Source organism: Epinephelus moara, chromosome 18, assembly GCF_006386435.1.
Source record: "Epinephelus moara isolate mb chromosome 18, YSFRI_EMoa_1.0, whole genome shotgun sequence".
NCBI classification, from domain to species: Eukaryota; Metazoa; Chordata; class Actinopteri; order Perciformes; family Serranidae; genus Epinephelus; species Epinephelus moara.
Window position 1 is genome coordinate 28,553,435 of NC_065523.1, and position 16,376 is coordinate 28,569,810.

Consider the following 16,376-nt stretch of genomic DNA (forward strand, 5'->3'; position numbering starts at 1 on the left):
TTTTGTTTGCTATTTATTTTATCTGTGAGAAGCACTTAATACTTTGTTTTGGTAAGTACGCTATGAATACAATCACATCATAATTATTATATGTAGCAGTAAAAGTTACTGTAGCTCTGCATTTAACCAACTACAAAATTAATACATCTTATATGCTTGTACATCAACAATAATACACAGATATAAGACTATAAAACGGACAAGGGCCATTCTGCATAATGGGAACTTTTACTTTTGATACTTTTCACGATTGTCTGTGTATCTTCCAAAGTTGCAGACATTTAAGTACAAAATTTTCTCTTCTGGAAGACATCCACCTCATCTGTTGAACTCTTGTTGAATACATCTGTCGAACATCTGTTGAATACATTTTTTTGCGCAGAACTAAGAATGTGGATTTTGTCCCCTCAGGAGCTCAGCAGTGGCAGTAGCTCAGTCCATAGGGGGGACTTTGAATTGGGAACAGGAAAGCTGCTGGTTCAAGTGCCCCTAAGGACCAGATACAGAGCATGGGCTGCTAGCTGGAGAGGTGCTAGTTCATGCTCTTGAGCAAGACACCAAACCTTAAACTGCTCCAGATGCCTGTCCATATGTAGACCTATCACTCTGACATCTCTCTCCATAAATACATGTATATAGGTCCTGTTTGTGTATGTGTCTGTATTTTGTATTGTATCCATGTGTGTGTAATGTCTAAGTTAAGAACAGAGTGGAAAAATAAATTTAGGGACAAATAAATTAATGCTTTCTTTCCTTCTTTCTTACAGTAAAAGCGCTTTAGGGAGGGGATCAGTATGAACAAAAGGAATAATTACAACAAGCAAAACCTGTTTCAGTATTCATAGAGGTACCTGACTGTTGTTTGTAGACAGACTTGAAAATCCTTTAAGTACATTTAACACTTCTGTACAATTACTTAAAGGGCAACTTTGGTATTTATCAACCTGAACCCCATTTTCCCATGTTTTTGTGTCTATGGTGATTGATGTAGACAACAATTGTTGAAATTGGTCCAGTATTGAGCAAATGTGCTGCAGCTAGCAGCGGTAAGACAAGCTGCAGTGTAGCCACTCGTGGCATTTATGCACTCAGTCAGTTTACGTCCACTTTAAGTGCTTGTTTTGCCACTAACAGGCTCTGACTGTTGTTCTAAGTGACTGACAACATAATGGAAAGGATCCCTCCAGAGACAGACCTTTTTGTTAAATAGAAAGATCATTTTTCTTTACCAAGCAACAAACCCACCAGACTACATTTAAACAAACAGTAATTTCATCATTGTAAAACACACTTCATTCAGAAGTCAACAGAAACAAAATAAAACTCACAAAATCCATCTTGGTTTTTCTTTTTACTGTTCCCACAATCACCAACTCTGGTATGGCATATCAAACTACAAACATTATTAATCATAAATAAAAAAGTTTCAACCATTAAAAGTGATTGGGTTTTGTACCTTGTCCACTTTTGTGTCAGGATTGGCGGCAGACTGACTTGGCAGAGATGGCTGCCATCTTGTTTTTACATGGATTATGTTGTGCTCACTACCACTAGATGGCACACAAAAAAAGCCCACAAATGAGGACAGCAGGTCTAAGTTAAGCAGAATGAAGTACAAGGTCCAGTTAACCAAAAATGTGATGATCTCATATGAAGACACAGGGTCTTAGGAGGATATTATGCATGTGATGGCCCATCAGTAGATGGAGACAGGAAATACTTTTCAATGTACACAGTATAACACCAAGTCAGTTAAACTTCAGGGATATCAATGTGTCCATTTAGGAAGCACAAGTGATTGTGAATCAGTTTCACCTGCTTTGGTGCAAATGAAAGTGAGAAAAGGTGCAATGGAGAGGCAAAGGCAAGACAACCCCCAAAAAAGGAATGGTTTTACATGTGGTGGTCACAGGCAGTTGCTCTCTCCTTATCCTTCCTGACTGATTCTTCTCTAGTTTTGTGTTCTGCTAGTGTCCTTGTCACTACTGGTAGCATGAGGCCATACCTGCAGCTCCATCAGGTTGCAGGTAGTCCAGCTCCTCCAGGATGGCACGTCCAGACGTGCGGTTGCAAGACGGTTTGCTGTGTCTCCCAGCACAGTCTCAAGAGCATGGAGGAGATACTTGGAGACCGGCCGTTTCATGAGGAGAGCTGGACAGGGCCATAGAAGAGCATCAACCTGATGCCACTGACTGTCACTCTCGTTTCCCTGACCTTAATCCAACTAAGCACCTTTGGGACGCCACCAAGTACCGCCACAGACTGTCCAGGAGCTCACTGATTCCCTGATACAGGTCTGGGAGGAGATCCCCCAGGACACCATCAGGACTCATCAGGAGCATGCCCAGACATTGTCAGGAGTGCATACAGGGACGCGGGGTCCATACAAACTACCGTGTCACATTTTGAGTTGCTGTGATAAAATTCCCGCAAGTTGGATCAGCCTGTGATTTCAGTGTCTTACTTTTATTCTTGGCATGATTTTGAATCCAGCCCTCAGTGGGTTGATGACTTTGGTTTCCATTGACCATTGTTATGTTGTTTTGTTCTCAACAAATTATACAGTGTACATCAATGAAGAGTTTCAACTTGAATAATTCATTCATCAAGATCTGATGTGTGATTTAAGTGTTTCCTTAATTTTTGTGAGAAGTGCATGTAATATCAGGTCCTTGTGGAAATTAAGAAAAAGCATGTTGACCGATTCTGATTAATTTTAAAGCCGATATTGGCCGATATTATCGTTCATCCTTACCACTGAATATATTACGTAATCATATGTCTGGAAGGGGCCCATTTTTATGATAAATACTTAAATGAATGCATAACTTCACTGGTATTAAAGTCATGTGATGTTGTTGTGGCACTGTTACTGAAATACTTCCTCCTCTACTTGCTCCTTGTAGCTGCACTCACATGAGTCTTTGCTGTGTAACGTTATTGAAAACTTCCTGTGAAGGAGTTTGTGTGCTGAGGGCTCCTGCAGAGAGTCTGCCTGCCTGTTATTGTTTACGATCACACTGATGTAAAGTAGGTCATGGGAAGAGGAAGCTCATTCAGCTGTCGTGTATAAACCATCTAGGAATAGGTGGCTTCGAGGAAAAACGTCTCTGTGGTGCTGTCGGTGATTTTCCGTGATCGCTGGTTGTGAACAACAGGCAGGTAACGTTAACGCCGTGCTTTTATCCAGAGCTGTTAGCAGCATGAAGCTAACGGAAGCTAACTAGCTAGTTTACGCTAGGTTTGAATCTGCATCACCAGCAAAGTTATTCCGCCTCCGGTCACCCTTGCTTTATTACATGGCTAATCAACCGTAACCACACGGTAGTGAACGACCTCTACCAGAGTACTAAGCTTTATATACACACATGCATACATTAACCAGCAGTCTGAGCTGAATTGTGATGTCTCTGACCTTGTTACAGCCTGCTATGCGCGGTTCAACGGCTGACTTCTATGTAGCTAGCGTTAGCTTCTCCTGTTAGCTAGGCTAGGTGGCTAACTAAAGCTAGTTAGGAAAACAACAACGCACGTCAAATGATAATCATAATTTTATTCACGATGACAATAATCTGAGGACGTAGACCAGACTACTTACAGTTGGTTAGCGTTAAATTAAGCAGTTAGTAAGATGTGTGTGCAACTGTTGCTACACTAAGTGTCTCACTGGGCTAAATTGATAATGAGATAGCTTAAAAAAATAAGATGAAACTGATGTGTGTCCTGGAGAAAGGTAGGATTATTGCACGTTCAAGTACTTCTGAAAAGGTGTAGCAAATGTTAGTGGTGAGACAAGACCAGGATGACGTCAAGAAATCAAAATTATGTCACACAGGGAAGGCAAGTATATGTATTATATAAACAGATTCAGATGACGTGCAGTGCATGAAGCTACAAGCACCAATCTAAAAAACTGCCCAGGTGAACTGTCTGCCACTTCAGTATTTATGCCTCTCAAGATAATCATGATGTCATTTTATCTTTAAGCACCTGGACTGATGCTGTTCCTCCAGCATCTGGACTGAACCTGAACTGACTGGCAGGCTCTTCTACTGCTGAGACTCTGTGGCTGCCATGTCCAGGCGAAGCAGGAACAGTCGTGCATGGCGTTATGTCTGGGGTGGGATACGCCGGGATGCTGATGCCAGGGCACTTGAAGAATGGAGCTACGACCGTCTAGAGGTGAGCATATGAAGGCTGGCCCTGAAGCTCTTAACGGACACGAGGCATCGGTGGACAATGGTGTTTTTGTTTGTTGTATGGTGACACTTGTTTACAATCCAGGCAGGAGATAGGATGTGTCACCATCAGAAGACTGACAAATCCACCTCAGGGATCCCTGTCAAACTTAGAGCCTCCAATTTGCCTTTGGCCATTACAAACAGTGTGTGTGTGTGTGTGTGTGTGTGTGTGTGTGTGTGTTGATGGCAGTGTCTTAAACTGGAAGCCAGAGTTTCAGTTGTTTGCAAGCATTATTTTTTTCACTGAAAGAAATAATGTCTGAGATGCATATATTTTCCAGCGCAGTGCCCACTTTTGTCTTTGTAGCAGCAGAACATCAAACCCAGTGCTGTGTTGTTACATAAGCAGTGTTGCTGCCATTTTAATTTGCTCTATCTTTCTATGTTGTTGCTCCTCAGTACAGTGATTCAGACTCCGAGGCAGACTTCTCAGCAGTGATGGTCCCTCCAGTCCCCAGTGCAGTGCCTGTCACCGGAGAGTCATACTGTGGCTGCGATTCCCAGGCTGAGACCAACTACAACCCTCGACTGCGAGGTTTTCACCAAGTTAAAGACTGCCACTGTGGAGAGGATGATCAAGGTACAAGATGAGTGCTGCATTTCAAGGGCTGATTGTATCATTTAAAAGTTAATTTCATTTCTTGTATCTTTGGCAGTGAGTGACTGATTGACTTCTGATGTTTCAGAGTTTGACTGGGTGTGGGATGCTGGCTGTCGATCAACAGCAACGTTACTGAGCTGCGACAATCGCAAAGTGAACTTCCACTCTGAATACAGCTGCGGCACAGCAGCGATCCGCGGCTCTAAGGAGCTGGCTGAGGGCCAGCACTTCTGGGAGATCAAGATGACGTCCCCAGTGTATGGAACAGACATGGTAAACCTCTACATCTTACCTCCTAACATTGACCTGCTGTTACTCTGTAAACTTAATCTGAAAAAATCCAATCATAGACGGATTGTTAAGTGAGTGGAAGTTCAGGTTAATTTGTCTCTAAATTTCTTTCTTTCTGTGCAGATGGTTGGCATCGGTACTTCTGATGTAAATCTAGATAAATACAGACACACGTTCTGCAGTCTGCTGGGAAAAGATGCAGATAGCTGGGGTCTTTCTTACACTGGTAAGATTAACACGACATGTTATGATGTAGCAGTAACTTCTCAATCTGGGTGTTGTGCAAGTTATTCATCAGTGGTTGTCTTCGTTTGTCAGGCTTGTTGCATCATGAAGGAGACAAGATGAACTTTTCCTCTCGGTTTGGACAGGGCTCCATCATTGGAGTCCATTTGGACACGTGGCATGGCACACTCACTTTCTTCAAAAATCGCAAGTGTATAGGTTAGTAACACATAACATAACTAAGATATGGATCCCTTAGATTTTGTTTTTATTTAGTTGTGATAGATACATACTGAAATACATACCAACAGCTGAACAAGCCTGAATTCCAAAGGAAAATACTGTGGCCGCCAACGGTTAGGTAAATTTTTGCAGACAGAGCAAGCTATAGAGCTGCTGGTCACAGCCAAAGAATCAACTTGTCAGTGCTCTCTGGTGGCCAAACTATAAATGAAGACACTTTATAAATTACCTCAAATTTACCTAATTGCTGTACTGCAGTTTCTCCTTTTATGTATCGGACATATTTATTAACCAATACTGATATATTTGTAATAAGCTACACCTGGCTGGTGATAAATTGGTCTAGCTCTGCTGTGTAGCTCATTATCAACTTTGTTTTTATGTAAAGGTTGGCAAAGAACTCTGTGACACTTAACCTGAGTGGGTGGCCTCTCTCATATCAGGAAGACTGAATTTTATGACATCCACATAGAAAATGTATGTAATGTGAAGCTGACACGTCTAGAGCTTTGATCGAGTCCAAAAAAAAAAAAAATCAGGCACTCCTCTACATGAACCCGCATAGTGTCTGTTCAAGCCTGACCCAAGCTCAAACCAAAGCAGCAGTTTTGGGCCCAAGCCCGATTTTGATTACCCACTGTAAATTTCCTCTGTAAAAGAATACATTCTTTATTATTAAAACATTTATTACAAGCCGAGGGCTGGCATGTTTCCTCGCAATACAAATCCTTCTTCCCTTCCCTCTGTTATTTTAAGTGTTTTGCCATTTTCACACAAGAACTGCCAGTTTTATGTGTCTCCTGTGCAGTGCAAGGGAGTCTGTGTACAGGGTGTTAGCGAATGACCACCAAATTCTTGTCCGTTTAAATTCTAAATCTTATCATTGTCATTAGTTATAATGGGTTGATTGCAACACAGCCCATACATTATCCATGACATTGCACAGACTATAAGGTCTGCATTTAAAGGAAAAAAAAACTTATTGTAACAATTTATTTCATGTGAACATTAAAAGTTCTGTCACCATTCTCAATCTAGGTGTTGCTGCCACAGAGCTACAAAATAAGAGGTTTTATCCGATGGCGTGCTCCACAGCAGCGAAGAGCAGCATGAAGGTGATCAGATCCTGCTCTGCGCCCACCTCCCTGCTGTACCTTTGCTGCGCTCGCCTTCGCCAGCTGCTGCCAGACTGTATAGACACCCTGGATGTGTTGCCACTGCCGCCAGGCCTTCGCCAGTTGCTCCACAACAAACTGGGTTGGGTGCTCAGTCTCAATGGAGGCAACACAGAAGAAACCCCAGATGGGCCAGAGCGCCCCTCACGTTTGCCTGTTCCCCCCCTGGCCGGACCGTCGTCCTCTGAGAGCGACTCAGAGGGTTGTACGTCCGACCCCGAAGCCTGTCAGAGGAAGAGATGCCGCTGGACATGACTGGACAGTTCGACTCCTACCTCCTGTTAAACACTGGCAGACATTAATGTCCTTTGGCATCTAATCTAGTGTTTCCTACCTGCCTCAAACTTTCCTCAACATCAATGTTGTCAGTAGTGAAGAAAATAACCAGGATCAGAGAGGTACGTAGGTGGAAAACTGTGAGGGCAATGTTTCTGCCTGCACGCTTTTACTGTGATCTTCTCTCATGCCATTCAGATGTCTTCATGCTCATCATCACAAATTCAGTATCCAAACCAGCTTCACTAACAAGTGAAAAGATGTGGTGTTATTTTGTTAGCTAGCATAATGCGTTGCCATTCATGTATGGGGATTAATGAAACGGTGCAGGACTGTACAGTGTAACACTGAAGTCAAGTATGGCCAAATTTTGGTGGTCATCATGGTATATTTGCAGAAAGGGGATTTAAAAAATGAGAGACTATATTTTCTGTGTTTTCAACCTGTATGCAAGTAATGTATATTGTTTTAAGCCTCAATGCTATTAATGTATTCTCAAAGTGATTTGTTACTGTTTTACTGGCATCTGCAATTTTCTGTTAGGTTGCAAAAGTGAATTAGTGGGACACCATGGTCCCATTGAGTGCAGGAAGCAACATGTCATGCATGGGTCATAGAGTATTCTTTATGTCTTACTCGCAGGTTACAGCTCTAAACAAAAAAATGTCTGGACATATTAAAACCTTAAAGGTATACTATGCAGGAATTGTCGGCTACTGTTTGTAAACAGTACCAGCAGCGAAAGTGAAAGCCAACCACGGCTTTGTCCGCTTTGCGTTTGGCCTGCTGTTGGGAGAAGTTTGCACAGAGGGCATTTTGCCAGAAAGGGATTTGTTGGTTAATTAACACTTTACTCCCCAAGTGATCATTTGTATATCAATTACTCACTCCTTGTTACCTTAAATTTGTGATGACATCTTTGTTTTTCTCACAGGCCTCGATGTTGAACGAAGAATCCAAAAAGAGATGATGAATGAAAGTTATAGGGGGCCTCGTTTAACAACAGCAAAACTGTCTCAAATTATCTGTTACATACTCTCACACAACCCATACACTGTAATCCAAGTCTCACTCATCCAGTTGTATGCTTCTCAAACAGACAGCCCTTTCTGATGGGGAACTGAAAGTTATACTTATCTATGTTCTCTTCAAAGCCAGACTCCATTTTCAAAACCAGTACTTTTACCTTGCTGAACATGAGAGCTGCTGGTCTACAACTGCCTCAATCTGTTAGTTTGTGTTATTGTGTGACTGTAACCTTTAAACCTTTAAAAAGGGTGTTTTGATATAGTTTTGTTGTTAATTTTAGCTTTTACTCCAATTCTTTGAGAATTTTCCAAGTTTTTGGATTCTTCATTCACCGTGAAAGCGTGAGAAAAACAAAGTCTTCTTCATGTATTAAACATACAACAGGGTGTGTAAATGATACACAAATGATACTTTGGGACTTTGAACTTTTTCTTTAAGGTTAGGAAAAAATCGTGGTATGGGTCAAAATAATTAGATTTCTGCCAGAAATGGATTTCTCCAATGTGTTTGGCCTTGCTATGCCTTTGGTTTCTGTTTTTTTCAGTACTGTGTCAGCAATTTTTGTAGCCTCCTCTTGGATGTGTGCTGCTTACAGTCTGGCTCCTGTATGGTACTTTTCTTTTTTCTTTTTCTTTTTTTTTTTTAAAAGGACCCTCCTTACCTGTGTGCTTCGCTCAGGAACGTCCCAAACACAACAAAATCAGAAGAAAATGGTAAAATGCAGGCCGAGAGCAGAGGCTCTTCAGACACACTTTTAGTGGGTCATATATAATGATTGACAGGTATTATTCTTGTATGAGTCTATACATTGTTTTGGGGGAAATCCTGCATAGTATACCTTTAAGAAATGTTATAGGGAGGTGAAATGAACCTGAATGTACTTTGCAGCTTTTAGTCCTCCAAAAATGAAAAAAAATCCTTGTTGTCTTTCATGGCACAGCTGTCATCTCCAAACAACTCACACCCCTTTGATTCCTCCTTAGATAATTTTTGTTTTTTGAGAAAAAGAAGTTACAAGTCAAATATTTGTTACATTTATTACCACATCCATCTGTCACCAGCCTTTAAAAGTAACCTGTTGAAATATTATGCTACTTGTTCATAGAAACTATGGAGTTCCTCTTTTCTAAAAAAAAAAGAAGATGTAAGCAGTATACATTGTTATTTAGTGTAGCTCTTTTAAATCTGATCATTAGACAAGTACCCAGAAGAGACTGCCGCACATTTAAAGTAACTTTTCATCCCTGTTACACTTTATTGTTTTTTAGAACTTTTTAAAGAGTTAGTTTCTTTGACTGAAAAACTTTGAGATTATGAGCAGTTTTAATTTTTTTTTTTTTTTGTACTGAACTGTTTATGCAAGTGTGTTCTTTTGGTTTTCCAATGGCCTTGTCCCATTACTTCCTTTTACCAACTCCTCTTTACTGTAATTCATTTAGGACGTACTCCATTCTAAATCCTTTTGGTATCAAACAGTCGGCTCCTATTGGTGTAAAAGTTGGTTGTAAAAAGTTATTTGTGTCTGCATAAAAAGACACCAGCTTGAATTTGATGATGTGAGGTTTTCACAGCCGAAAACAACATTCAATATTGTTCTGCTTCTGTAGCATCATCTGTCTCTCAGCTCTCTGCTGAGTGTGTTTCTAATAATAATGTTTTTTAAAACGAGTCTCAAAACACAGTTTACAAAAGACGTTAGAGAGGTTGGTTATGTTGCAGGATTGGTTTGCAAATTTCTTTGAATGTTTTGCTTGTTTTCCTAAAACAAACATCTTACAGCCAGTTTTCAAGCCTTCAGGGGCTGAATGGTGTCAAGATCAGTTCAAGTATTAATTGATAATACATGACTGAGGAGGGGGACATTACCCCTGGGTCAGATATGTAAATAACTCTTATTTTTAGTCTCTTTGGAGTATTAAATTATAACAACTTAAAATAGTGTTTGACCAAGGTGTTGAAGTTACGCAGTCTGCCAGCTGCTGCCTCAGTCACCAGTCTGTGATCATGTTCACTCCTCGAGGGTCTTGGTTTAAGTAGACGTACACAAAGATTTAAGGTACTATGCAACACAAGCATCTAATGTGATGATGGTTTTCAGAAGGAGTGTGTTTCAGGATGTCATGATGGAGGCATTGATACAACAGCAGTGAAGGTACTAGAGGGCCATGATCATGAGTCATGAGTAATGTGACATGACACACTTCAACCTGTCAGATTCACCCCTTTAGATTTAGTGATTTAACCACCAAGGGTTACTTGTTGCCCAGCAGATGTAGTTTTTTTTCTTGTCTTAATTCACAGTACTTGTCTTCACATTGATGCATCCAAGCACTTTTTCTTACTGTTGTACTGTAAATAGGAAAAATTCTAAGTGTTTCTTCTATGTCATATTAATAATACTGTGTGTGAAGGCCTTTACTCGCCTTTTTCTGTATAACTTATCAGCATGATTTTCAGCTGAAAATAAAATGAATGCTAAATATGCACAAAGGAGTGAATGTGCTTATTGGTTACCAAGGAAACTGGTACTAAGGATATTTTAACAGGGTTCCCTCAGATCCTTGAAGAGCCTACAGAGGCGTTGAATCTAAAAAAAAAAAAGGCCTTAATTGGTGTTAAAATATTTTAAATCAATCTTTAAAAAGTCTTTAAAAAAGATATGGTAAGTGGGATTTCGTATTAGGCAATGCATACAAGCATACGGCTCTGTGTATTTTATTTTATTTTATTTTATGCAAAGAAAACAGGTTCTGGTCTACCCTTGTTTCTGCCACGAGACAAAAATAAAAAATAAAAAAAATATTTATGTTTGTTCTTTATCTTTTTTTTTTTTACTTCAATTTTAGTTATTGTAAAATTTGTCTTAATTTCATTCTAAGTGGCATTTGAAAAATCTAAAAGTCTTAAATATAACTTGCCTTAGGCTTTAGGAACCCTTCTAAACTTCAACATGTCAAATATGTATGATCAAATAATCGATAAGTTTGGGTCATTTTGCACAGAATATTGGAGTAACAATATTTAGGCTGAAATCTGACCATTTGCTTTATGAATATAACATTTACCAAGTGAAATAAATAACTTAATTCCAAATAACCTTTTATGTATTGTGTGGTCAAAATAAAACAAAAAAGGGAAACAATTCAGTACAATGCACACGAGGTGCTGCGTATTTTATTTTATTTTATACACAAAAAAAAGGACACCAACAAAAGCCAGGTTTCTTCAGGTTCTGCTCAATCTTCACTTCTACCACGAGAAAAAAGGTCACATTAAGTAATTGATGTTGGTTCTTTTTTTTTTGTCTTCAATTTTGGTTATTGTAAAATTTTTCAGATTTCATTCTAAGTGACATTTAAAAAGTCTTAAATACCTGAAATGTAACTTGTCTTAAGCTATAGTAGGAACTCTGTTAAATTTTGAGATGTCAAATTTCCCAAATAAGTGTGGGTCAATTTACACAAAATATTGGAGTAACGATATATAGGCTGGAGTTAATCCATTTTGCTGTATAAATTTAACATTTCCCAAGTGAAATAAATAACTTAATGACAATTAACTTCTATGTATTTTGTGGTCAAAATAAAACATAAAAAGGAAATGATTAAGTTTTATAACAGTCACATGTTTTCAAGTCATAAAGTTCCTTAAATCACTTAAAACATCCTGGCTACACTTAATTGACAAGTGTACAAAAATAACACCTGCAATTCATATCAAATATACATGTTTGAATTAAAAAATAATAATTAAAATTTGCACAAGGCCCAAGACTATCATAATTTAATAATAAAACTCCATGAATGCAGTAGAAAACTGGTTTAATTGGTACTTAGACATTATAAAGAAAATCTTTATTAAATATCCATTGTTATCTATTAACTCGGCACCTCTTATAATGATCAATGTGCTACCGGAAGTCCTCTACTTTATTTACCTCATGCGGAACAAAAGTGCAATGGCAGTTCACGGGGAACTATTTCCGGTCGGACCAAATAAGCAGAAGTTGTGTACCTCGTTTGCGGAGGTCAAGTTGAATTGATTCTGCTAACCAGGGGAAATTCAGGTAATTTTAAATGAGATATTTGCAGAGTAAAAACAGTGTCGATAGTTCGGCATTAGTTAATCAAAATATATGAGTCGGTGTAAGTACGAAACTATTTTATAACGGTTTTAGCATGTAACGCTAGCTAAAAGACTCAGGTTAAGTTAGCCTTGTCACATCAGGGCTGTAATAACTATTGATCTCCACTGAGGGTCCATGCTGACAGGTTGACATAGTTTCTGCTGCTACGTTCAGATGTAATGTTGTAGCTTCATGACTCACTTTAATCTCTTGCAGGACAAACGCTGACCGCTGTGTATCAGTGAGTTGTTGTACAGAAGCTGCTGCCCATCACGCAGTCATGGTGAAGAAGAAGCAGCTTCGCCCCATTGCAGAAATGGCTCGGAAGATCCGGGCGTACCGGGAGCTGAAGTCCCGGCCCCGGGAGTCCCAGAAGTACGCCCTGGACTATGACACGATGAAGCGGCCTCTCACTGGGAAGATGCTGCCTGTGATGGCCTGGCAGGATGTCCGCAGGGAGAGTCGCCTCTTCTCCCTGCTGGCAGGCATGAGGATGTTCGGAGTGGGGCGTCTCTTTACCCGCAAGTCCTGGCTGGAGGACCACAAGGAGCCCAGCTACTGGCAGATCACCAAGATCAAGGTGGACTACACATCTGAGGTGAGGGCCACATCCATGCATGCACTCAGCGTCAAGTCTGCATGTTGTCATTTTAAGTGTTCAACTGAATGAAAAGACAGTTGGGTTTGGCATGGGGTCTGTTAAGACACCTTCAAGCAAATGACATCTGATTCTTTGGTTTCCTAGAACATGGATCATGGCAAAGCATGGGGGATCCTCACCTACAAAGGTAAGATCGCAGTTTATTTGATTTGAAACCAGGGTCTACATTTATCTCACATTTATCTGTTACTGTAACTACTATGACAGACACTGATGTCATGTCATTTAACCCTTTGAACATGAGCAAATTGGCATGATTTCTTTCACAAACATGGGAAGAAGGCAATGAGCAACGAAAGAAGAAATGACCCAAAAAATTAGCAAGAAATTATTAAAAATAGAAAATTAAAAAAACAAAGAAAGAAAGTTAAAAACAAACAAACAAGGAAATGACCTAGAATGGGTGCTTAAAAACTGTAATAACTGTGTAAGATAATTTTAAAATGTTGTAGTAATAATAATAATTATAAATATAGTTTTTCCCTAGCTTAAATAAATAATACATGTATTGTTGTGAGTATGTGATGATAAGAGAGTAATGAAAAAAAGTAAATAAATACTGGAAGGAGGGCTTGAATTTGTTTTGAATTATACATATATTTTTTTATCAGTTGTTTTTTTTTTATAAAACAAGGTATTTTTATTGATGATTCAATAAAGATGCACAGAGCATCAACAAACAAACATGTCTTTATCAGAATTTTTATTCGACAAATTGTGATGTAAGTTTATTAAAATGTGGACTACAAAGCAGTTGCTGTTTCAGATTTATTCATGACTGATTGCTGAACAGTGACAGTTCCAGTTTGACTTTCAGCAATCTGGAAATCCATCGGTTAAAAAAAAAAAAAAAAAAAAAAAAAATTCTTCCTTTGCCTCTGGAGGCACAGCCCAGAGTTTTTCGACTAACCGGAAGTGAAGGGGCCTCACGCCCTTCACTTCCGGCGGTGCCCCCAGGGAATCGCCGTGTTGTTTACAAATACTTCGGGTAGAAAACCAGTAGAGTTTAGCTATATATCACATTTTTCATGTCACTATATCACCGTGTAGACTAATCTGATGTTTGTTAAGTCTATAAACACAATGACTGAACAAACGTTACTATTTCTGTGTGCACGTAATTAATATGGTTATCGTAGATTAGCTGGGCTAACCGTTAGCTGTTAACGTTAGCCATTAGCGTTGTCTATAACCATAGACTGTATAAAAATAAGGTAATAACTCAATAAACGGTCCGTGAATGAAATATTTTTTCCAGCGAATATCTTAGTTACAACATGATTGAGCTAGCAAAGCAGTTTTGTGTTGCTATGTGTGGTATTTATTCAGTTATGGGAAATCACTTTGTCTAGAAAGCATCAGTGGCTGCAGCTGACAGGGACAGTTAGCAAAGCTAACATCAGGACGACATCTGTTAAAAGCCTCCCGTTGCCGGATACGACATGAAACTACTCCAGTTAGCTCAATCGTGTTGTAACTCAGACATCCACTGGAAAAAAAAATAAAAAATTCACGTTGACGAGACGGCATTACTGGAGCGGTCGCTATGGACGCGGAGCTTGCTGTTTCTGTAGGTACACATTTCCTGGGGACACCTGCACGTCTCGCCCCCTCCATTGTGATTGGCTAAAGCGCAGCATTGTTCAGACTCAAAGCCCCGCCCTCCCCCCCTCTCTAGTCGTCTTTCACACAGGGCTGCCGACAGATTCTACAATGTAGATTGCAGAATCTGTCTTGAGAGATTAGACTTTCAGTAATTGTACCGTCCAGTTTTATGGACATTAGCTAGACCACTCCATGTGTGAATTTCTGCCTTTACTGAGATGTTTTTAATTGTTTAATAATAAAGCATAATAGTAAACAACAAGTCCTAATTATTCTACAAACACATTGCCTGAAGTAACTTTATTTAATTTTGTCTTTTGGCAGGAAAAAAGGAGAGCGAGGTCAAAGAGGTGGACAAGGTGATGTACCACGACTGGCGCCTGATTCCCAAACACTTAGAGCAGCAGTTTAAGGAATTTGAGCCGCTCCCTGAGCCACCTGTGCGCCACGTCCCCTACCCTCCCCTACTCCGTGCCATGCTGCTGGCCCAGCACAAGAAAGCAGTAGGCAGCGTTGCGGTTGAGGAGCTGACCTTACCTTTACAGAGGGACGTTGTGCTTAACAAAGACTATTTCCGCAAGCAGGAACAAGAGAGACAGAGGACAGAGGGGACAGCGGTGTGATACTTGTGGTTCTGAAGATGGAAGTCTTGGACATTTTGAAGCAAATCAGTGCTGACAGAAGTCATAACTTCATGGACACAAATGAGTTCTCTGCTATTGTCATCTGACACAAGCCTCTCTGTGTGTAATATGTATCTGTGTAGTGTGGTAAATATTAAATTTAAGATAAAATGTAGCTGTTTGTGATGCTTCTGTGCCTGCGTTATAGATCACCTTGCCTGTGTTATAGATCTCTTCATAGGTAATTATAGCCTTATAGCCCTGAGAATGAAAAGTAAACATGATTGGGGTCTACGTGTAAAGAGCATTCATCACGACTGGAAAATTTAGACTTCTGAGTGCTTTCATATCTGACTTGGCACTTAATATGCAGGTTCCTGAAAACCAAGCATATATGGACACTACACATCATTTGATGTAATTAAACGCAAGTTTAATGGTGTTGTATTGTCAGTGCTTAGTATCCAAATCCTTACCCTGTAATCATGCAGAAGTGCAATCACTTGGCACGAAAATTTTTTATCTTTTTTGTCAAGCCTTATATTTAATAGATTGTGACATCCAAAATATAATTAAAAGGTCATACTTTAGTATGAAATCTAAAACATCATAAAAAAGACATAGTATAGTATGACATCCAAAATACCACAAAAAAGTCATAGTATAGTATCACAAAAAAAGTCATACTTTAGTATGAAATCCAAACATCATAAAAAAGACATGGTATAGTATGACATCCAAAATGTCTTAAAAAAAAGTCATAGTATAGTATGACATCAAAAATATCATAAAACATTCACAGTATAGTATGACATCCAAAACATCATAAAAAAGACATAGTATAGTATGACATACAAAATATCATTTCAATCAGGAGAGACTCATTTTTATAGTAAAATCATGTTTATTAACATGTACACATCAGAATGCAAAATGTGGAAAATCTTTGGTGATGAGACCCCATAGTGATGGTATTATATTAGGAGGGTGATGAATCCATAGTCGAATACGTAACCCCCCCGAGGTCTTGACGCTGGTAGTGGTGGTAGAGGTGGTGAAGATGAGATGAGAAGAAGAGGGAGAAGTGCTGATGATCTGGATGAGATGAGGAATGAGCCTTTGTTGAGCTTGTCCTGGATTCTGGATAAAAAGAAAAAGTATAGCATGAAATCCAAAATATCATAAAAAAGTCATGGTACAGCATGACATCCAAAATATCATAAAAAAGTCATGGTATAGCATGTGATCCAAAATATAATTAAAAAGTCATAGTATAGTAT

The 16,376-nt window shown here is 39.3% G+C and overlaps 2 protein-coding genes across 3 annotated transcripts; both read left to right on the plus strand.

Annotated features, from left to right (window-relative positions):
* Positions 1-1,570: 1,570 nt before the first annotated feature.
* Positions 1,571-10,571, plus strand: spsb3a (splA/ryanodine receptor domain and SOCS box containing 3a). 2 transcript variants are annotated; one of them, XM_050069540.1, is made up of 7 exons: positions 1,571-3,158; positions 3,988-4,182; positions 4,641-4,821; positions 4,928-5,115; positions 5,257-5,359; positions 5,452-5,577; positions 6,640-10,571. In XM_050069540.1, the coding sequence occupies exons 2-7, from the start codon at positions 4,075-4,077 to the stop codon at positions 7,029-7,031; spliced, it is 1,098 nt and encodes a 365-aa protein (XP_049925497.1). In that variant the 5' UTR covers positions 1,571-3,158; positions 3,988-4,074; the 3' UTR covers positions 7,032-10,571. The 2 variants fall into 2 exon arrangements, with proteins under 2 accessions (XP_049925497.1, XP_049925496.1); XM_050069539.1 differs by having other exon boundaries at positions 1,572-3,162.
* Positions 10,572-12,041: 1,470 nt separating this feature from the next.
* On the plus strand, positions 12,042-15,271 carry mrps34 (mitochondrial ribosomal protein S34). The gene is made up of 4 exons (XM_050069543.1): positions 12,042-12,147; positions 12,424-12,805; positions 12,953-12,995; positions 14,798-15,271. Exons 2-4 carry the CDS (start codon positions 12,488-12,490, stop codon positions 15,094-15,096), a joined length of 660 nt encoding a protein of 219 aa, XP_049925500.1. The 5' UTR covers positions 12,042-12,147; positions 12,424-12,487; the 3' UTR covers positions 15,097-15,271.
* Positions 15,272-16,376: the final 1,105 nt, after the last annotated feature.